The 21360-nt window shown below is 66.5% G+C and overlaps 3 protein-coding genes and 1 long non-coding RNA gene across 4 annotated transcripts; 3 read left to right on the plus strand and 1 right to left on the minus strand.

Annotated features, from left to right (window-relative positions):
- The first annotated feature begins 278 nt into the window (after positions 1 to 278).
- On the plus strand, positions 279 to 6965 carry MCRIP1 (MAPK regulated corepressor interacting protein 1). The gene is given in 7 exon segments (XM_039859225.1): positions 279 to 408; positions 1584 to 1700; positions 5034 to 5088; positions 5157 to 5226; positions 5229 to 5294; positions 5850 to 5951; positions 6101 to 6965. Coding segments are annotated over 7 exon segments (525 nt in total). The 5' UTR covers positions 279 to 358; the 3' UTR covers positions 6166 to 6965.
- A 1368-nt stretch (positions 6966 to 8333) lies between these two features.
- Positions 8334 to 9770, plus strand: LOC120600013 (uncharacterized). Its single transcript, XR_005652057.1, has 2 exons — positions 8334 to 9164; positions 9402 to 9770. It is a non-coding gene; the product is annotated as an uncharacterized LOC120600013 (long non-coding RNA).
- A 2033-nt stretch (positions 9771 to 11803) lies between these two features.
- Positions 11804 to 21292, minus strand: GCGR (glucagon receptor). Its single transcript, XM_039859312.1, is given in 15 exon segments — positions 11804 to 12162; positions 12463 to 12504; positions 12579 to 12717; positions 12801 to 12889; positions 13189 to 13258; positions 13493 to 13553; positions 13625 to 13784; positions 13879 to 14035; positions 14118 to 14224; positions 14312 to 14433; positions 14512 to 14619; positions 15393 to 15438; positions 15441 to 15494; positions 15572 to 15742; positions 21169 to 21292. Coding segments are annotated over 14 exon segments (1437 nt in total). The 5' UTR covers positions 15632 to 15742; positions 21169 to 21292; the 3' UTR covers positions 11804 to 11940.
- LOC120600339 (proline-rich protein 2-like) lies at positions 19470 to 21360 on the plus strand. Its single transcript, XM_039859854.1, has 3 exons — positions 19470 to 19972; positions 20543 to 20755; positions 21021 to 21360. Exons 1-3 carry the CDS (start codon positions 19470 to 19472, stop codon positions 21358 to 21360), a joined length of 1056 nt encoding a protein of 351 aa, XP_039715788.1.

The following is a 21360-nucleotide window of genomic DNA, read 5'->3' on the forward strand; positions in this document are numbered from 1 at the left end:
CGGGCGGGGGCGCGGCGCGGCGGGCACGGGGGGCGCGGGGCCGCCGTCCCGCCTCCGAGGCTGCGGCCGCCCGGTCCCCGGACGCCTCGCTCGCTCCGCCTGGGAGACCCTGTCCGGGGGCGCCGCCCGGGCCCCGCGCCGCCACCGGCCGGGCCCCCGCGGCTCTGCTGCGCTCGCGCCCCGCCGCCCGGCGCCGGTGGGAAGGGGGCGGCGGGGCCCGACCCACGCGGGCGGTGGGCTCAGCGCCGCCGCGGGAGCGGGGCCGGGCCGGGCCGGGCCGGGCCGGGCGGGGGCCGCGGGCGCCGTGCCTCGGCTTCCCAGAGCAGCCCAGGGCGAAGCACCTTCAGGTCGTCTGCAAATGCAAGCGTCGTGTCACCCTTCCTGTCCCAGGAGGACCTCCAAGAGGAGGTGGTCGTTCAGCGGGACCCCCAGGGATGAGTAGGCTAGTCGGGGGCAGGAGACAGCTTGAGCAGAGGCCCCGAGGTGTCGGCGGGCAGCAGAGAGCGACCCTCTGGGTGGACAGGACCCGAGTCCAGGGAGGCGATGGGGGTCTGATTTGGTGTGAGTTGACGGGACGGTGGGATTTCCAGGTGACACGGGATGGGGCGCACACGCCCAGGTCTGTCACTGTGGAGGGAGCTGCCGCGGTCCCCCAGGAAGGGGGGCGAGAGGCGGTGCAGCGCTTAGGGCCTGGCCGGGGGGTCTTCCTAGACTCCAGCCCCGTTTGGCATCTAGTTCACCAGTATCCTGCTGACCCTGCCTGGGCACGAGGTCGTTTTCTAGATGTCTCATTGGCTGCAACTAGGCTGTTGAGAGCCCCAAACACAGAATATGACGGGAAAGTGGAAGCTAAGAAAATTTGAGTGGCAGAAATTCCGAAGGAACACAGAAGGACTAGCAGCTGGTTGCATCATTGGTTCTAACTCCAGAATGTCCATTGTCCCTTTTCTGGACAACAGAGTATCTTGTCCTGTCCTATCTGTAGGCATATGGCTGCGTGGGGGGAAAGAGTGTGAGACTAGGGTACAGAGGCTGGGCTTTGCTCCTCCCCACGCCTTACCTCTCTCCAGGAGGTCTCAGGAGCCCGTGGTTCCCCTGGAAGATCAAGGTGCTACATGGGTCCCTGCTGAGGAAAGGTCCCTCCGCGTGTCTGCGCAGGGCCACATCCGTGTCAGGGCCTCTGGAACCTGCTTGGCGGGGCAGGCAGAGGGGGTTCTGGGGTGCTCAAGCTAACCGAGCTGTCTGGGCCCAGCCCTGGAGGCCCAGAGGTTGGGGTCCAGACCCCACTCTGCTGGGCAGCAGGCTACTTCACCTGCCGAGCCTCCGAAGTGGGAGCCGTCAGGGCACCTTCTTCCTGGCCCTGTGCAGGGCGAGAGCTAGGCGTCAAGCGCCCAGTGCAGGGGCGCCCTGAGGTCAGCCCTTGGGAAGCGCCCGCCGCAGCCGGTGGCTGTGCTGTCTTGCCGCAGTGCCTGTGCATCTCGGGTCTCCTCCTCCCTCCGGGTGGGCTGGCTTGATGTTTGGTTTGCTCAGAGCTGTCCTGGTTCACGGTTCGGCACCAACAGCCTTTCACTCTGGGAGTGCAGGTCAGACGGCGTACTCCGCTGGCCGGTCTGTCCGTTGGATCAGGAGCCACGGAGGTTTCACTTGAGGTGGTGGCTCTACGTGGCTGTGCTTGGATCCCTGTGGAGCAGGAGGGCAGGGTGAGCATCCTTGGGGACCGTTGTGGCTCAGATGAGGATATGGAGGCCCAGAGAGGAAACGGACTTGCCTGGGGGTGGCAGGGTTGGAGGACCGTCAGCCCCAGAGTGGGCTGGACCGTGCTGGGTGCCCAGCACACGGCCCATCAGGTGCTGTGGCCTAGGCAGCCGGCACGATGCTCGGGGTTGACAGTGTGGCAGGGGGCAGCGTGTGGTCGTCTGTAGCGATGGCAGCAGGCAGGGGTGGCTCTGTGGCAGAGATTGTGTTTGGGGCGGGTAGGGGATCCAGGAGCTCGTGACACCAGGTGAAGTAGGTTGGGGCCAGACAGGGCTTGATGGAAGGGGAGGGCGGGTGGTGTCAGGTGAGGAGCGACTCGGGGAGGAGTGCTGGGAGGATCGTGGTGGCATCTGCATGTATGGGGATGTGGGAGGGTGGTGCAGGATGCTGTCCCCACTTGGGGCGTGGCCGCCCCTGGGAATGGGAAGGAGTGACTGAAGAGCATGGTGGCGGAAGCTCCGGAGCGTTCTGGTGGCGGGAGGCGGGGCTCGTGGGCCAAGGGAGGACTGTCGTGGGATTGTCAGGCGTGCCACGGCAGTAACCCTGAGCGCCTCACATCGTGGTGCACTGGGGGGGATGACGCAGCCCACTGCACAGCTAGTGAAGCACAAAAAAGGTCCCTTTAGTTGGTGGCCTGTGGGGCGTGAGGAGCTCGCTCTCAAGGAAGTGTTCCTGCCGGTAGCCTTTGCGAGTGGGAGCGGGGAGACAGCCGTGGGGAGGGCGTGGGAAGTGGGGTGCCCTGGTCTGCCCTCACGGCTGCTGTGGCAGTGAAGGCCAGGTCACTCTCTGGCCTGGGCGTCCCGCCTGAGCCCCTGTCCCCACCCCGGCCGCACCCCCAACACTTTCGCCTGAGCTAAGCAGGGGTCTCTGTCCCGTGGGACCTAGGCTTCTGACCTCAGCGGACCTCTCTGGCTTGGTGGGTCCTTCTGGGTGTCCCTGGTCTGTGCCATTCTCTCCAGCCTCTTGTCACCTGGTTCCTCCACACCCTCTCTTCAGTGGCCCTGCTCAGCCAAGCACACATACTGGCCAGCCCAGGCCTCTTGCTGGATGTCCCCCTTCCTCCCCTGAGGCCGTTCCTGCTGGGGTCAGTGGAGGTTTTGTCATCCTGGCCCAGTGGGCACCTCTTGCTCCAGGTTTTGATTCCACCTGCCCCCCCCGGATGGACCGGCATGGCTGTCACAGGCTTGCAATGGACCGGAATGGCTGTCACAGGCTTGCATGTGTTTGATTTTGATGGACATTTCCTTTGGGGTCAGATTTCGGAGCCCCCGCTCCTTAGAGGAGTCCCAGGAGGTGGTGCGGGCGGGCAAGCTGCAGGCCCCTGGCCTCTCTGGAGGGTGCTGGTGCATCCAGGGGACCCCTGGGTCCTGCCAGTGGCGAGGTCTCAGCAGGACGGGGCCAGAAGAAGGTTCTAGTGAGAAAACCTGCAGAGGGGCCGGAGGGGAGTGGGCGGACTTGGAGGTTCATCAGGGTTGGGGAAGCCAGGCCGTAGGTAGGACACAGGCTGTTAAAGTCAGGCCCCGCGGGGGTGTGACCCTCCCCCACCCACGAGAGGAGGCCGACATGGCTTTCTTTTTAAATGTTGTTTTACTTGTCTTTCACGTCCCGGACGTGAGAACCTGCTGAGGTCTGGTACCTGGCAAAGGTGCCTCTGGTGCAGTCTGGCCAGACACCTCCCCGCTGTGCAGGGGTGGGGGGCTTGGTGACAAGTGCACAGTCCTGGGTCTAGGAACTAGTGACCTCTACAAGCTCCTGGTCTGGTCTAGAAGCCTAGCCGATGGCGGTGTGGGGCGGGTCCTCAGCCTGTGGACCGAGGGCTCCAGGGGTCTGGGGCTCAGCTCGAGGGCCCAGTCCACTGCAGGCCTGCTGCTCTGGGGTAGCCTGGGCCCGGCCTGGGAACTGCCGAGGTGAAGCGGATAGGGAGGCAGCCAGAGGCATCGCGCCCGGAAAGACTGGGCGGCCCCTGGAAGCTGAGCAGTGGGGGCTGAGGAGCTCTGGGAGCAGAGGCCCAGGGTGGGCGGGGCTGGGGAGGCAGGTGCCCTGAAGTATCGCCAGACAGAAGAGGACAGGGGATGGCCTCACTGGAGCTTTCCTGCCTTGTCCCCCTGTCCACAGCCCCTTGGGGCGAGTGTCCCCAGGGTATGCTCCTGTGTTTTTGCCCTGGGCAGGAGAACCATGGGCTGGAGGTCCCCATGTCCAAGAAAGGAGAAGTCACTTTGTGACGGCCTGGCCCCCGACCTGGAAGGGTCACAGGGCCCTCTTTGCCTGCCTCCAGGAGGCTGGTTTTATGGTTTTTTTGTTTTTGCCTTGGCCTGTGGGTTTTTGTTTACTTGTGAATGCCAATCACTTGTCACAGCTGAGGGAATCAGAGAGGACACTCCCCCGCTCCCCTCCTCCCTGCCCGAGGGACTGTGGCTCATACATGGCATTCTGGGCCCACTGGGCTCCAGGTGGGTGTGGGAGGCTCTTGGTACCCCAGTTCCACCCCCCAGCACCTGCGGTTGCCCTGCTCTGGGACAAGGCCAGGCCTGGGACTGGCCCTGTAGCTGGCTCCCTCACTTTGTGCTGTGTGTCCTTAGCCAGAGAGGGGATGCCGTCCAGCTGGCACATTTGAGTGAGCCTAAAAATAGACTCCCACCCAGGGCTGTAGAACTCTGGGCGGAGAGGGTGCTCCAGGCGGTGCTCCAGGCTCTCACCGCTAGGTCCTGGCTGGAGCTTCCTCTGGGCTCACACCCCTCCTGCAGCCTTCCCACCCTGCTGGCTTCCATGTCTAGGGACCAGGAAGCTGGGCAGGCTCCGGGTGTCCCCTGGGCCCCTCACCACTAGGAAGCATGCCCCCCTTTCACAGGTGAGACCATGGAAACAACATGCTCACCTTTCAGGCCGTGAAAAGTCAGGGTCCCAGGGACGACCGCAGCCCGCGGCCTTTTTTGCAGACCCAAGCTCTGCTGGGGGAGGTGCTGTCCTGCCACTCCGGAAAGGGGAATGAATGTCGCCATCCCGTGGTTCCTGACTCTGGAGGAGGAGCTCCCCAGTGCTGGGGGCCCAGGCTGCTCCAAGCCATGCCTGTTGCTGGTCCCCTTGCCCCTGGCTCCCACTGGCAGAGTCCGCAGCATCCTTAGCCAGCCTGGATCGGGGGTCCCCTGGTGGCAGTGAGGCCATAGCAGCGTGTCATCACTTAAAGGGAGAAGCCACATGCGCCCCATGCCCTTCCCCTCTCTGCCACCCTCTGGAGAAGGCGACACCATCCCCCCCGTGTTCCCGGCCTTGCCTTTCAGAGGCCGAGGGGATCCGCAGCACAACACGAGGACCAGACACCCCAGCGATGACCAGGTGGGTCTCGGGCAGCGGAGCGGGGGCCAGCCCGGTGCGGGGGAGTGGGGTCCCCACTCTGCCCTCAGCATCCCCTCACGTGCCCCCACAGCTCCCCTGTCTCCAGAGTCGTCTACAACGGCAAGAGGAACAGTGGCCCCCGCCCCCCACCAGCAGCGAGATCTTCACCCCGGCCCACGAGGAGAATGTGCGCTTCATTTACGAAGGTGTGCGGGGTGCCCCGACCTCCCCCGAGCCCCTCCTGCCCTTCGGGGTGTGGGCTCCACCGCACTGGCCCCCAGCCCGGGCAGGTGGGGCGATGGGACCTGTGTGCTGAGGACAGGCTCTGGTAATGGGGAGCAGGCAGCACCCCAGAAAAGGCAGCATTTGAAGCTGGTTGGGTTGTTTCGGAGCGAGGGGGCTGCTGTGGGAGACGGTGCACTCTGCGGAGCCCATGGCTGTTCCAGAAGTGGGTGGCTGTGTGCTGGGGCGGGGGATGGAGAAGGCACGAGAGGCTGGGGGGCGGGCTGGGGTGGAGCACAGCCCCATGCCTTACAGATGAGGGGGGTCCAGGCCCCAGGCAGGGGGCTATGCTGGGGACAACTTGTAGGTCAAACACTGGCTGGTGGGGGGGCGGGGCAAATGCCGTGAAGGGGAGCTGGGGGCTGGAGGGACTGGGGACACCGAGTGGGGAAAGGGGAAGGATGCTTTCCTGGCTCGGAGACCGACCGCCGAGACTCTGCCCAGTGGGCTGGACTGGCATGGCGCCCTCCTTCCTGCAGCCTGGCAGGGCGTGGAGCGGGACCTGCGGAGCCAGGTGTCCGGCAGCGAGCGGGGCCTGGTGCAGGAGTACGTGGAGAAGGCCCCTAACCCCAGCCTGAAGAGTGAGTGGGCGGGGCGCCCGCTTCCTGTTTCCCACTGGGAGGCTGCGGGGCAGGGTGGGCGGGACCCAGGGCTTCCGGAGGTGGGGGCAGGTTGAGGACAGGAAGCTGCCCCTCGTGTGCCCTCCGCAGACTGCCCTGTTCCCCTACAGCCTTTAAGCCCATCGACCTGAGCGACCTGAAGCGCCGGAGTACGCAGGACGCCAAGAAGTCCTAACGCGCGGGCCCCCCTTGGCCTCTGGGAGATTGGTGCCTCCCGGTGGTGGCCCCTCCCCTCCTGTGGGCCCAGCTCCTGGGGGGGAGGGGGAGGGGGAGGGGCCGTACTCTGCAGGCAAACCCCAGGACCAGGACCAGGACCTGTGATGGATGGCCAAGGCCTGCCCCTCCTCCCCCAGCCCCGTCCCTTCCTGTGGGGAGATCTCAAGCTGCCCCTGTCACTGAGAGGGTCTGGGCCCTGCCAGCGCCTGCTCTGTCTCTGGAGCCGGCAGGCCCTGCCCACCCTCCGGGATCTTGAGCCTGACTCCCCTTCCCTTCCATCGCGTCCACTGCACCCCCCACCCCCGGCCACTTCCAGGATCAGGAGGGAGAAGAGGGGGCCTCTGCTGTCGCCTGGGCCTGTGGGACTAGGCCAGGTGTGACCCTGAGGTGGTCAGGAGGCCGGAAAAAGGCAGCCCCACCACGGCCAGCGTGGGGTCCCTCACGCCGCTGCTTCTCTGGCCCGGACACACCGGGGAGCAAATATCCCCCCCACACTGTTCAGCCCTGGCGCCTTCTTTCCTGCATCAGCTTCAGGATGGCTCTCCGGGCCTGGGACGCCACTGTCACCCCTCACATGGGCCTGGTGTCTGCAGCCCTGTGGCCACAGCAGCCCCCTTGGGCAAGGGCGTGAGGTCGCCTGGGGGGTCCTGGCTCTGTGCAGTGTGCTGGGAGTGTCACCAGGGCCCCTTTTTCTTCCTGTGCTCCCCAAAAGTCTGTGGCGAGCCTGAGGGCCAGTGAATAAAGGCGGGCGGCACTGCATCGTCTTCGTGGTCTGTCAGGCCTCGGCCCCGCCGTCCACGCGGTGCTGGGACTCCCAGGTCATGGTCGAGGCCCCAGGGCCCAGAGGTTCTGTCTGGTGCCTGGGGTCCACTAGGGGGTGCTCAGGCCACTTGTGGGAGGCGGAGGCCTCCTGGAGGACAGAGGCTGGGGTGGGTCTGGGCTCCTGTGGTATTTGGGGGGCAGCCCCTCTATAGCCCTGGACCCCCGAGAGACCTGAGCACGCTTGACCTTCAAACCTGGAAAGCCTTGGCAGGCCAGACCCAGACAAGACAAAGCGGAAATTATTTTGGAAGCATCTTTTCCCAGAAGAGTATTTTGGGGCTTGAGTAACCTCATTGGTGGCTTTGGAGACATCTCTGGGAGGTGGTTCCCAGGGCCAGGGTGTAGGAAGGGCGATTTGTGTGACAGCCTCTGAGGCTTGCTGCCTCTGGGCGCCGGCTGCTGCCCTGGCTGATTCCCGGTAACCCCATGGCCTCGTTTGCTTCCTGGGGACCAGTGGGGCGTTTTACTAAGAGTTCCCATGCCCAGGGCTGGGTCGCCTGAGCTGGTCTCCACTGTTGGGCTGGGCAGGAGGTGTGGGCCAGGGGCACACATCACACCCTCCACTCCTGGTGGCCAGCAAGGGTCTTATAGGGGAGGGAGCAGGGCAGGCTGGAACCCAGCCAGCCTTCGCTGTACCTGTGACCTTGAGCAGATTGCTGTCTTGAGCCTCAGTTTCCTCAGGTGGAGATTGGTGTCCACCTCCTGGGTGGCTGCCCAGAGCTCGTGTCTGCTGCCACTGTTTGTCTCTTCATGGATGCACTTGACAGGTTTTCAGCCTTGGCACAAGGAGCACAAGCCACAAGACTTCAGATGGCCGGGACAGCTGCTTCATGGCAGGCTCCACTTCAGTTCCCCTCCTGAGCAAAGCAAGGGGGTGGGCTGTGGTAGTCCAGAGGCCTGCTCCAGAGGGGTGCTGGGCCCTCCAGGCAGCCTGCTGGGGGTCAGCTCATTAACATATTAACTGCTTCGAAGTCAGCCTGACTGGGTTTCCGAGAGGCCTGTGGGTCTTCCCCTCTTGTGGGCTGGAAGGGGGACTCCCTCCTCAGCCGCCTTCTGCCACACTGGGGCCTGAATTCTGGGCCACCTAACCTCACCCAGAAGTGGGGGTGCTCCTGGGCCTATAACCCCCCACCCCAGGGTCCTGAGTGGGCCCATGGTACACCCATCAAGGTTTTCTCTATGAAATGGAGGCCGTTGGCCTGGGATTGTCCTGCCAAAGACACCTCACACCTAGGAGTGTACATAACAGGCCACAGGCTGGGAGGGAGGGTGATCGGCTCAGCACTGGGGGGTGGGGAGGGCAGGGCTGGGGGCAGCGAGCACAGAGCTGGGGAGACAGCACCCAGTCTGCAGAGGCACAGTCGGGCCCGGAGCCCCGACCAGGCAGCAGACTTGTGGTCCCATGCTGCCTACCCCAGCTTGGGGTCCAGACACTGGGGGCTCTGCCACATGGGCGAGCTCTCAGCTTAGCCACAACAGGGGTTTCGGCGTCCAGGCCAGAGCGGACTGATGTCAGCCATCCCCGCTCTTAGCCCAGTTGCTGGCAGAGGTGGCACCCAGGACTGTGCTGCCAGCACCCAGTCTGAGGCGGTGGAGCTACTCAGCTGTGAGTAGCTGGGGACACGCACTTGCCCCTCATGAGGGGAGGGCAGCTGGGGGCGAGGCCACCGTCCTGGTGGGCAGGTGTGTCTGCTCCCCAAGCACACACACTGCTGCTGTCATCCAGGCTCGGCTGCTCCGTGGGGCAAGCTTAGTCACCCCATCCTGCTAGTGAGGACGGGGAACCAGCGACAGACTGGCCTGACTCTGGCTTCTTAGCTTGTGTTTCTGTCAACAATGTAGTGAGCGCTGATTGTGTGTGTGCACTGAGCGTGAGCTGCAGTCCTGACTGTGAACGCGCGGCCCGCACGCCCCTGGGGTCTGAGGCCGTCTCCCAGGCAGTGAGGGGCTGAGGGCCAGGCAGAGCGCCCGCCACGGCTGCTTCACACCCTGAAGCCTTCCCGTCCCTCCCTTTCCCTTCCGTTCCTGTCTCGAAGGCCCCGGGGGCTCGGTGGTGGAGTTCCCCACGGTCCGGGTTTGGCTGGTGGCGGCGTGTGCTGTGCGCGGCCCCTCTGTCTCCTGCACGGCTGGTGTGAGGTGAGGCCCAGTGGGCTCGCAGGAGACCCGGGTGTGAAAGGCCCGCTGCGGGGGGTGGGCGTTCAGGGGAGAAGCAGGGTGGCCTGTGAGGACCCCTCAGCTGAGGGGCAGGTGAGGAGCTCGTCGTGGCCGTGTGGAGTTGGGGTGCCAGTAGGAAGCCGAGTCTGCAGCGTGGACTTGGGGACTCACGGGGTGGGGGGAGAGAGGTTGGGAGTCACCAAACACTGACTTTTACAGATCGATAGAGGAAGGGGGAGCCCAGGAACTGCACCGTGGGGAGCAGGCGGGGGTGGAGCTGGCGGGGCTGCAGGAGGGGAGGCGCCTCTCCGCCCCTGGCCTGCAGGCAGCCGCGTCCACAGAGCTGATGCTTCGCATTTCTGCTGTTAAACAGCACCGGAGACCTGCCCCTTCCCCACCTCCCGCCGCCCCCCCGCCCGCGGTGCCTCCACTGCCCCCCAGAGGGTGCGTGTTCTCCCTCGTCCGGTTACATCAGTGTCTATGTATTCAGAGCTGAGCCGTGTGGTAAATTGTCACATTTTTTTATTCTGCTCAACTTTTTGTTTCCCTGAGTTAGTGATTGCTTTATTAAAAAAAATTTGCTTCATTTTCTGTGTACTGATACGAATTAAGTCCTGAGCTCTCCACGAGGTCGTGTGAAGCTCCTCCCGATGTGTCCAGTCACTCTGATCCCCTTGGGGGTGTCTCCTGGAGCCCCTCGGCCCCGGGGACCTACTCTGCCTGGCACATAGCTGCCCTCCTGGGGGTTCATGGGACTGTCCTAGGTCTGAGACCCGCTCATCCAAGTCCCTGATTTCCTCTTTCTTGGCCTTCACACCTGTTTTCGTGGCAGGCACGCATGCGCACTCGTGGGCTTGGCAGTACCTCTGCATTCTTTAGGGGGAACGGCCCAGGGGAAGGACTCGGGGGGCAGCAGGGCCTAGATGGAGAGTGAGGCTGTGTGGGTGCCACCCCCCAACCTCCTCCACCCCACCTGCAGGGCTGCTGGTCAGAACCCACGTTCCAGCCCCGGCCGGGCCTCCACCTCCGCCCCTGACTCCCCCGGCCTGCTCTAGTTCCCTTGGGGACAGCAACTGGGTGAGGGACAAGGGCAGAGGGAGCCAGGACGGGGAGGGCCGTCGGGAGGCCCCTGGGTGAGTGGCACACGTCCCAGGGCAGTCACAGGGGAGCTTGTGCCTGCACAGACTTCCCAGCGTCCGGGGCTGGCAGGGGAGCCTCTGTGGGAAAGGGCTCGGAGGGGACTCGGGGCTAGGGGACCTGGGGCAAGAGGTGGCCTGAAGCCTCAAACTCGGGGGCCTCAGGCCTCCCCTGCAGGCCTGGCACTGCCCTCGAGTCCTGCAGCCCCCGCTAATCGCATGACGCAGGCCGCCCGCCTGGACCACAGGAGAGCCGGACCCCTAACCAGCCTCCCGCGTGACTCCCTGCTTCAGCTGCGGCCGCGGATGGCAGGGGCGAAGGCCCCCTGGGGGGGCCCCAGTGCCAGGCGGGTGAGTAATTCTATTTACCTCTGCTGAGAGGCCGCCTGCCCTCCCATTTGCTCCAATTAGCCGGACTCTGCCTGAGCTGCTGCTGGGCTGGGGCTGTGGGCACCCCTCCCCTAGGGCACGCGGTGCAGGGGTACCTGGCCAGCTGTCTGGCTAGTGTTCTCTGTGCCCGTGGCCCCCTTCTCCTTCGACAGAGCCCCTCACGCACATAGCCGCCCGCATCGCCGCTTCGCTGCAGGGGTGCTGTATGGGGTGCCCACGGCCCCCCGAGAGCTCCTGCCACTGCACGTGCCTCCAGCTTCTGTCAGACACACTGTGCCCCAGGGGGCAACTCGGACCTCAGGGTGCACCCCGGACACCCGGCCCCCCACAGTGCAGCACCTGCTCCCCCGCTGGCCAACACTTAGCTGTCCTGGCCAGTGTCAGCCCGCCCTGCCTGCCGAGCGTGGTGTCCGCCCACGCCACAGACGCATCTCCTCTGCACACAGCTGCCCCTGCGTGCAGGCCTGGCGTGGCAGTGGGGGGGGGCGGCGCTGCCAAGTGGCAGAGCTGGGCTATGCAGAGGCCTTCACTGGACCATTTCAATTCTGGGGTTTGTGTCTCCATTTCAGTCTGCTGTGTGGCCTGCGAACTGCCCAGGTGGCTAGACCCGGGATGAAAACAGGCCAGCAGAGGACACCCAGTTCTGGGTTGTCCGGGGACGTCCTTGCTGGGCCTGAGTCCAGCCCAGGCCATGGCTCCAGCGGGGAAGCAGGGGTGTTCCCGTGGGGTCAGAGTGTAATGCTGGCGGCTTCCCTCGGTCACTGCCCGCCTTTCACGTCCTTCTGCTGGCAAACACTGACCCTCTGGGGTCGGGGGCCAAAGCTAAGGGGGGACTGTGCACTCTGGCCTGGGGTGGGGAATGGGAAGATGGCCGGAATGCACTCCACTGGGGACAGAATGGTACTGCCAGCCGCCACGCACACTTTGGGACCCCTCGGGTTTCGGCTCCAAGCTGTCTGTGAAGTAGGGGCTCCCAGAGGGGGTGCCCCAGCTCAGGGCTCCATCGCGCTGGCTGCTCCCTTGCCCAGGGAGGCCCTGGGCCCGGCACCCCCTCCCCTACAGCCCCGCTCCCCAGGGTGTGTGCACAGTGGACGCCGTGCCCGGTCTTTATTGTGGGGGACACACACACAGGGGCACAGGCGGGCATTCACAGGACAGCCCCCCACCGCACCCCGGCCCCGCGGGGCGCCCCCCCTCAGCACAGCAGGCGTGGGAACGGGAGGCCCTGCCCTTCAGTCCGCCCCGCTGGGAGACACGTGGATGGCGGGGCCGCTCAGGGGCCGGGGCTCTGGGTCGTCCAGCGGAGAGGGCTTCTGGCTGCCCCTGGAGAGCGGCAGCTTCTCGCTGGAGGGGCCTCGGGGGGCCCGGGCCGCGTAGCTGCCAGCCTGGCGCTCCTCCCGCAGGGCGCGGCCTGCATGCCAGCGGTGCCAGCGCCGCCGCCCCTCGGCCTGCACCTAGGGCCGCGGCAGGGTGGGCCACTGTCCCAGCACCCAGGACCCCCGGCCACTGGTCCTGACGGGCCCCATGGCCCCAGACATGGAGCAAGGCAGGCTCTGTCACCACGGAGTGCGGGGGGCTGTGGGCATGGGGGACCCCTCCCTGCGTGCCCCCTGAGGAGGAAAGGCTGAGGCCGGCCGTCGGCGGAGGCGGGACACCCAGCACCACCCTCAACAAATGCAGGTGGACGCAAGGGCCAGGCACCTCCGCTCCACCCTGACCCCAACCCCGGGGCTGGCTCCAGGTTCCCCACCTACCTCCTTGTTGAGGAAACAGTAGAGGACAGCCACCAGCAGGCCCTGGGGAGAGGGGTGGTTGTGGGGCAGCCCCGAAGGGGGCGTGGAGCTGTGTGTGTGGGGCGGGGGGCAGGCACCTGGAAAGAGCTGAGAAACAGATCGAAGAACAGCTTGGCTGAGCGCAGGGTGCCCTGGGCCTGCTCGTCCGTCACGAAGGCGAACACCACCTCGTGGACCCCCAGCAGGGGGATGAGGGTCAGCGTGGACTTGGCCAGCCTGCGGGAGTGGAGCCTGAGCCACTGCGCCCGGTGTCCCCTCAGGCCCCGCCCGCCTCACCCTGCCCCACCGCCCGCGCCCACCGGAGCTTGTAGTCGGAGTAGCGCATCTGGTGGGCACGCAGCTTGGCCACGAGGATGTGAAGGATGCGGATGAAAATGAAGAAGTTGATCTGCACGTGGAGGGCATGGCTCAGAGTGGCCCTGGGCCCCCGTTTGGTCCTCCCGCAGATGGGCCTGGCGGCCACGCAGAGCCTTGGGCTGGTGGGCACCCAGCCAAGGATGGGCAGCCCGGCGTCAGGCCAGGGCGCCAGCCAGTGTCCTGGCCGAGCGCGGGGGCCGCCCTCCTTGAATGCCAAGGCAGGATGGGGTCCGTCTCCTTGGCCACTGAATGCCCACAGGAAGGGGGCTGGGGCCGACCCACCACCCCGCACCCATCCCCGAGGGGCCAACATGTGCCTCGTTCCCTCACCAGGATGGCCAGGAAGACGGGAAAGCGCAGGATCCACCAGAAGCCCATGTTGTCGTTGCTGGTCCAGCACCTGCAGTGGGGCCTGGCTCTCGTCCCAGCAGCCCCTCCCCCCCGCCCCCGAGTCCCTGGGGGTCTAATCAGAGTCTCAGGAAAGAAGGGGAGGGGGGCACCGTGACCCCCCAGCCCGAACGCCGGTTGGCTTACCCCCTCTGCTGACTCTGGCCAGAGACCGCCCTGCCACCCCACACGCGGCCCAGGACCGGGGGAGCTGAGCTCTGGCCATCCTTGGGTCACTCGTACTCACTGGACATTTTCGAACAGACTCTTGACCACTGCCCAGGGGATGACGAACAGCATGGGGGCGCCTGCGGGGGGCGGCAGCTGTGGTCCCCAGGCTACGGCCAGCCTGTCCCCCACCCCACCCCGGTTCACTCACCCCAGCCGATGCCCAGGTAGTAGGTGAAGAAGTCCCTCTCGGAGAAGGTGGCAGGGCCCAGCAGGCTGTGCAGGTACACGCCCTCCACCAGCAGCCAGCAGTAGTTGGCCACGACGCCGTACTGCATGAAGACCGCAGCCACCCGGCAGCCGGCCAGAGCCTGGCCGCGGGGGCAGCCCGAGTGAGCCTGGGTCTCACGGCCGTCTGCGCCCGGGGGCCGGGGGTCGGGGCCGGGGCCGGGGCCGGCGGCTCACCCCGTCGCTCAGCCAGACGCTCACGCTGAGGTCATCACCCATCTTCTGGCTGTAGCGGGTCTTGAGCAGCGTGTCGATGGCCAGCACGGAGCTCGCCTTGAGCACGAAGGATGCGAACAAGTTCACGTGGATGTAGTTTCGGGTGCAGTGCAGCTTGCTACCAGGACAGCGGGTCAGTGACCCCGCCGCTCACCTGCCGCCCACCGCGGCCCCCACCGTGTGCTGGGCGGCAGGCGTACCTGAGGCCCAGCAGGATGGCCAGGGCCAGGAGCAGGGCCCCCAGCGAGAGGCAGTACCCCACCGTGTACATCACCTGGAAACTGCTGTACATCTTGGCCACCTCCTTCTGCAAATTGCGGTGGCTGGTCAGGGTGGGGTGAGGCCGCCTCAGCAGACCCCCACCGGCCCCTGCCGTGCCCACCGCTGGGCTGACCTGGACCTCGATCTCGTCATCTTCCAGCTGGCACTGGGAGGCGTTTCGCCATGGCTGTCCCCGGGGCCCTCGTGCCCACTGCCCATCGGGCCCGCACCTCTTGTAGACGAAACGGTGCTGCACTGGGGGACGGGCTCTGGTCAGCGCCCCGCGCCCGGCTGGGCCCCTGGACCAACCCCTCGCATGCCCTCTGCAGTTACCTTTGTGGTACCATGGCAGGTACCAGGGGCAGGGGATGCTGGCCGTGGTGTTGGGAGGGGTGTCTGGCCAGCAGGAGTACTTGTCGAAGGTTCTGTTACAGACCAGCTCTGCAGAGGCGGGGCGGGGGGCTCCTCAGCCCGGACGGTCCCCCAGCCTCCTCTCAGAAGCCCCAGAACCATTGTTCTCTGCTTCTGAGCGCAAAGCCCCAGGTCCCAGGACCACAGCGCCCCCTCCCGCCAGCCTCGTCTGAGCTCCTGCTCGGCCCAGCTACCCCTGCCGGGCCACCTCCTGTCTGCAACTCGTCCCAAACCCACCCAGGTCCTCCCTTCCCAGTGACCTTTTCGCAGCACCTCCCTCTTTGAGGGCTGAACCCCAATTCTGTTGGCACTCTTCCTGGGCCCAGCACCTGCCGTGCAGTTCTCGGCCCTGCTCAGACGATGGGCCGCCCTCCCAGACGGCTCCTCCTGCCCCGAATTCTGCGCCCCAGCGACCCCTGGGACTTGTCCCCGTGGTGCCCCCACCGCTGCCCGAGCCCCCCACCAGATGGCCCTTCCCCCCAGGCCCTGCGTGTTCTGCCCACCTCTCTCCGCAGCCCCCCACCCCCGCAGTCTGCCCACTGGGCTTTGAGCTACATGGAGGCAAAGACACTGTCCCCGGGTCGGGAGTGGGGGGCGGCCAGCTGCAGGGGAGGGCACAAAGCACCCCAGTTCTGGGGGCAAGTCTACCATTTCTTTTCTTTCCTGGCTGTGTGGCCTTGGGCCAGTCATTGGCCTCTCCGTGACTCAGTTTCCTCACCCGTAAATGGGGGCAGGGTGTTGGGGGACGGGGCCCTCCATGGGGGGGGAGGAGGAAGGAGACCTCATGAAGGCATGGGGCTCACCCGGAGGGGGCAGCAGGCTCAAGTTGTGGAGACACTGGTCACCGCAGACAGCCTCCACTTCTCAAAGAGGAAGTCCATCACCTGAGCCGAGGGGGCCTGTGGCTGGGGGACAGGGACGTCAGCACATTGCGGGTGGGGACCAGCGGGGGGCGGGCGGGCAGACTGGCAGCCACACACACCTGGCAGGCCAGCAGCAGCAGCAGGAGCAGGCGGGGGCGGCATGGCGGGGCGGGGGGCATTCCTCTGGGCTGCCGCCCCCCACATCTGTCTGGGGCCGCACGCTGGGGCACAGGGGTCCTCGTGGGCACACGCACTCCTCCTGGGGCTGCTGACGGTCAGAGCAGCAAGGCCTGGGGAGGGGTCCCCAGCAGTGAGGAGACGCAGCTGGGCTCTGCGCTGGCCAGCAGCGTGCCTTGCTACCCGCCAAGCCCCTCAGAGCCTCGGGTCCCCACTGACGAAGTGGGGGCTGGGATGGAAGTTGTTCTTCACTGACAGGCCCCGCCCGGCGTCCCGCACGCTGGCCCCCTCCCAGGGGTGGGGTGGGTTTCTCACACCTGCAGCTGTCCGTCTGGCGGTTCTGACAGCAAAGAGCCCCTCCCCTAGGCTGGCGGCGCCACCATCCTGCCTGGTACCGAAACTGCCGGCGGGGTGGAAGCGTGCCTGCCTCCCTCCAGCCCGCGCCCGCCGCCCCACTCACTGAGCTCGCTGGGCCGGGCCGGGGTGCCGGGGCCATCCGTCGCTTGGCCCTGAGTGCCGTGAGTGTCGAACTGGCCTTGGGCCAGCTCCCAGGCTTGCCAGGGCCAGGAGCACAGGGCACATGCTCAGGGGTTCCCTGTCACACACATGACCCCTTTCCTAGCACCAAGGTGCCTAGGTGTGCCCCCGGGCCCCACCCGAGGCTCAGGTCAGGCTTCCTGGGTCCCTTGGGGGCACAGGGCAGGCAGCTGACAGCATGGTCCTCAGAGGTTAGCACCCCCAGCTACTGGGCCCAGACGTGGGACCACTGCCCCCGTGGTGGCTGCTGGGGGGGCCACGGTGCCTGGCCCTGGGCTGGAGCCCATCTGTACGGCCGTGGCCCCGTAAACCCCTTTGTTGCTTCCACAGCCATCCCGGGCCAGACAGCTCCCCGGGGCAGCAGAGACCGTCTGCCCTCCAAGCCTGGGCGCAGGGCCCCCGAGGGCTATGGACGAGGCTTCCTCTGGGCACAATGGCGCAGAGTGAACAAGCGATGGACAGCTAGATGGACAGAGGGAGGGCTAGCTGGCTGGAAGGCGGTGTCTGAGAGAAGCCAGGGAGAGAGGGGGAGTGGGTGTGGCTGTGGCCCCCGCTCATCAGTCCGGCTGGGGCCTCGTGGGGCCAGCTCAACCAGAGGTGTCCCTGGGATTCAGCCCTCACCTCTAACAGGACCCTGAGATGCCACCACGCAGGGCGAGAGCTGAGTGACCTGGGGTTCCTGACCTCGGCCCTGGCCATGGGCAAGGCAAGCCCTGCAGTCACTAATCCCCAGTCCCTGCACCAGGTGACAGAGTGGAGGGCACTCTCAGCCGACGAGGTGGCAGGCAGGTAGAAGAGGGGGGAGGGGAAGTGTCCCCAGCCCTGGGGTTACCCAAGGGACCTCGTGTCCTGATCCTGATCAGACAGCCTTGCCCCTCGCAGACCCGGGCTGCTGAGCCCCGTGGGTAAGGGGCAGCCACGAGCAGATCTCCCACCTGCTGTGCCTGGCGGAAGGTGGAGGAGGGGAGGTACATGGCCAGGCGCAGGGGTACGGGGTGGCCCGAGCAGCCACAGGCTTGGGGAGGGTGGAGCAGGGGGAAAGTGACAAGGGCTGGCTGGGGCGGGGTGGGCCGTGGAGATGCAAACAGGGGACATGGGAGGGAAGATAATGCCCGATGAGTTGTCCCCTGCTCAGAGCCCTTCGGGATGGGGGTTGGGGAGGACGGCGTTGCTGGACAGCCTGCAAGGGGCTTCACTGAAAACCGACAGCCTCTGAGAGGCCAGCTGGAGCATGGCAGGCAGGGCAGGTCTGGCTGGGTCTCAGCTGCCCCCGCCAGAGGCGGGAACTCAGGGTGCCGACCAGGCAGGTCTGTCCCGAGAACCCAGTGAGGGGGCGTGGTCTGGGGAAGGATGGGCGGGGCCACGCCGGGCCCCCCGCACCGTCAGGGGCAGCTCGCCTGCCAGCGAGGTGGTCAGTTCTGACTCCAGAGAGGAGCAGGGCCCAGGGGAGAGGGGAGAGAGGGACGGGTCACCCCGAGGGCCCTCCCCCTGCCCACCCTGACCACCCTCCACAGCAGCCAGGCCGAAGGAGTGGGGAGGACTCTCCATGTCCCCCACCTCTCACCCCTGGTCTGGCGGGTGGGGTTAGGAGTCAGTGCTCCCAGATCAGAGGCCATGTGTACCCTGGCCTCAGGTCCCTAAGGCCAGGGCCTCAGGACCCCCCAATACAAAAGGCCGTGGGTGGTCCCCATCAGGTACCTGACGGAAGCAGGAGAGGGGACAGAAGTGGGCGAGTCCTCTGTCCCTTTCTGGGGAGTGTGGGCAAGGAGGTTTCTAGATACTTCTCTGACTAGGGTAGGGGTATGGAGCGACTTCCAGCTGTGCCAGGCTGACAGTCTGGGCACCTAGGTGTGAGGCTGGCTCCACAGGACAGGGTGACATCAGGGACCAGTTCTGGTCCTGGGGCCAAAGGCAAGTAATTTAACATCTCAGAGCCTCAGTTTCCCCACTTGTAAAACACAGAGGAGTAAGTGAGCTCAGCCGTCTGCAAGGAAGGACAGAGCATCATGCCCAGGGCCCCTCCCACTGCGAGGGACGATGGGGGGGCGGGGAGCAGCCTGTCAATCCCAGGAACACATGTTTGTTGAACGAGCAGGGGACCGAAGCCACAATGTTGCACAGGGGCTGGGGCCCCCTCTTCCCCACCTCTTCCCCTCCCTGCACTGAGCTGGCGGGGGTGGGGGGCTCACTGGCCAGGGACGGGCCCTTCTCTCCTCAGGGACTGGGTGACTGAGCTCCCTCTCAGACTCTGGACTGTGCCCACATAGATGTCGGCCCAGGACTGGAGATCTGGCCCCGACTCACGTGGACAGAGGCGGGGCTCTCCTAGGGCCGGCCGGCCCCCTCTTTCCCAGCCCCTCTCCGCCATGGGCTCACCCAGCCTGCCCGCTCCCACCACCTCTAGGCTGGCACGTGCCCTGCCCATGCTGGCCGCAGCACCACTCCTGGGTGCTCACCACTTGGCCAGTGTCCCACTGGGGATGGCGCAGGGACTCCCAGATCTGGAGCTGGGGGAGGGGCCCCTAGGGTGGGTGGGTTGCCCATGGCCAAGAAAGAAGGCGTAGGTACCATAGCTTGGCCCCAAGATCCGAATGGGTGGGGTGGAGGCCTCCCAGCCCCTGAAGTGCAAGAGCTGCCAGGTGTCTGTGCAGCGGAGCCAGTGCTGGAAGGTCACGGCCCAGGCCCAGGGTGGGTCAGGGGCCACAGGCTGTTGACAAAGTCCGCTTCCTGCGACCTTCACCCCTCCCCCACCCCGCAGGGCGGGCCTGGATGCTGGCCAGGGTACAGCACCCCCACCAATCCTCATGCCCCAGCACAGAGGATGAAAAACAGCCCCACGGGTCCTCAGTCCCAGGTGGATGTGGCACCCAGGTGCCAGGGGGCAGTCGTCTGGGGGTGGAGGCAGATACCCTTGTGGCAGAGAAGCTGGAGTGGGGGCCGCTGGAGCGGCGGGAGCAGGTCAGGGTGGTGACCAGCCCTCCCTGCGGGTCAAAGTGACAAGTGTGAGCCCTTCGGAAGAGCGGACTGGGAGGGGTGCTGACGCCCCCGCCTCCTTCCCCTTCCCCCCCACCCCCGGGAAGCTGGGATACTGCTGGGGGCGTTCTGGGAAGCAGGGGACCCCCTGAGGGAGGGGTCAGGAGCTGAGTGGGGCTGCCGGACGGAGCGCCTGGCAGCCACGGACACCGTGCCCCGCGCCGCGCCCCCCAGGGAGGAGAGGAGGGCTGAGACCCCCAGCCCGCCCGATGATGCGGGACCCGCTGACCGTCCGACCTGGACGGGCGCACCCGGGGGCGGGGAATAGAGATGTCCCATGGGGGTGAGGAGGGCGACCCGGGGCCCCGAGACCGCGCGGCCCACGACGGGGCCGCGGCCGGCCGGGTGCGGAGGGCGCCGGGAGCGCCCCCTCGGGCCGGGCCCCGAGCTCACCGCGCCGCCGCCGCCGCCGCCTCCGCGCTCCCGCACCGGGTCGGCGCCAGCTCCGCGCCCGCGCCCGCCGCGCTCAAACTTTCCGGCGGCGACGCTGGGTGGCAGTGGCGGCGGCGGAGGCGGAGGGAGCGGGGGGCGGGAGCGGCCCCGGGGGGAGGGGGACCTGCGGCGGAGGGTCCGCGCCCCAGTCCTCCCGACGCGCCGCGGGGCGACGGCGACGCCCGGATCCCTCCCCGCGGGTCGCTGCCCCCAGACCCCAACCCCAGAGCTCGCTCTGCAGATCCCCACCCGGGGGACTCCCGCTCCTCCGACCTCGCCCGGCGGACGGCTGTCACCTCGTCGGCAGGTCCCCGAGCGGCCGGGAGCCGGTGGATGGGCAGGTGGGGGTGGAGGGCGCGCCTCTGGGGCGCGGGGGCTGGGACTCGACGCCCCTTCTTCTCGCTCCCCCCACATTCCCGGGTTCCCATTGCTTCTTTCCCGGGCGTAGCGCTGGGTTGCGGGAAGGACCCACCCCCCACGCACCCCCCACCGCGGCTCCTGCGCGACGCCTCCTTCCAGCGGCCCCACAGCCGGCCGGATGGGGCGAGCAGCCGCCCCGGCGGCGAGCGACCCGTCTCGGTTAAGCCAATCCAAGCAGCCCTGCCGACCCCACTCCTTCCCTCCTTCCCACTCTCCCCAGGTCTCAAGCTGGCATCCCAGCCCCCGCTTTGGGGCCCCTTCCGCTCCCTCACCTGCCGTACTAACACCCCCACACACACACACAGAGCGGTGTCCCCAGAGTCACCGACACCATGGACACTTGGGGGCTTCATATTCCCTGGCCTTGCGGATGCCTTCCTTCTAGAAAGTTCTCCCATGGTTGTGGCTTCGGGGTGGCACTCACCTCCTTCCCTTGGCCCTCCCCGTTGCCATCGGTCACGCAGCTTTTAGTGTTCTACCCTGGTTTCCAGGGGTCCCCAGGGCCGCACGCCCAGGGCCCCACCGGGAGCCCTCTCCCCCGAGCTGGGTCCTCTCCTGGAGGGACCGCCTCCCTCACCCACCTGCTGGACACCTGGCAGGGGTCCCGAGGTCAGCGAATCCCCAGGGTCCTGCGTTTCTCTGGAGGCCTTCTCTGCGCTGTCAACCTTCCGGCCACCACCACCCGGCGATGCCCTCCCGGGCCCGTGAGTCAGCTCTTCCCCTGGACGCTGTCCTCTGTCCTCCCCACTCCACTTACGTTTTAGGGGGGCCCCACCCTCCGCCCCCAGAGCAGAGCAGAAGCTGGTCCTGCCACCTACAGGTAGCTGGCACGTTAGCCCAGCTCTGTACCCTGCCACCACCTAAGCCCCAGGAGGAGGGGTCCTCCGGGGGAAGGTGGCTTCCAGACCCCATTCTCACTGGTACACCTGAAGCCCTGCCCCCCACAGTGGCCTTTCTGTTTGGACTCAGGCAACGGCCAGAAGGCAAAGGTCAGAGATCGGGCCAGGCCCCTCCACCTTCACAGGGGCTGCCTATGCAGATCTGGTTTGCAGGTGCTGGGGGGAGCCCTCCAAGGTCGTGCCCGAAGACCCCCATTCCCCTCCTCCAGCTCACCCACCTCTCTGGGGGCCCCGCACCCCTGTGGGAGGGCACAGACCTGGGCCAGTGTCTCCTCAGGAAACTGTCCTCTAGCCTTGGCCGGCTCCCCAGTGGGTGGGTCACCTGGACCCCCTCCAGGCCTGAGCATCATGGGAGGAGCCGCCGGCCTTTCCTGGATCTGAGCGGCTGGGAAGAGGGTCATCCCTGCTGA

Source organism: Pteropus medius, unplaced genomic scaffold, assembly GCF_902729225.1.
Source record: "Pteropus medius unplaced genomic scaffold, Ma_sr-lr_union100, whole genome shotgun sequence".
NCBI lineage: Eukaryota > Metazoa > Chordata > Mammalia > Chiroptera > Pteropodidae > Pteropus > Pteropus medius.

Bases quoted from the DNA above. Each gene is read 5' to 3' on its own strand.
- LOC120600339 (XM_039859854.1), top strand. From the start codon at position 19,470: ATGTCCCATGGGGGTGAGGAGGGCGACCCGGGGCCCCGAGACCGCGCG. The intron at 19,973-20,542 runs GTGGGGGTGGAG...CCTGGTTTCCAG, and splicing joins GGGAGCCGGTGGATGGGCAG to GGGTCCCCAGGGCCGCACGC. The intron at 20,756-21,020 runs GTGAGTCAGCTC...GTTTGGACTCAG, and splicing joins GGCGATGCCCTCCCGGGCCC to GCAACGGCCAGAAGGCAAAG.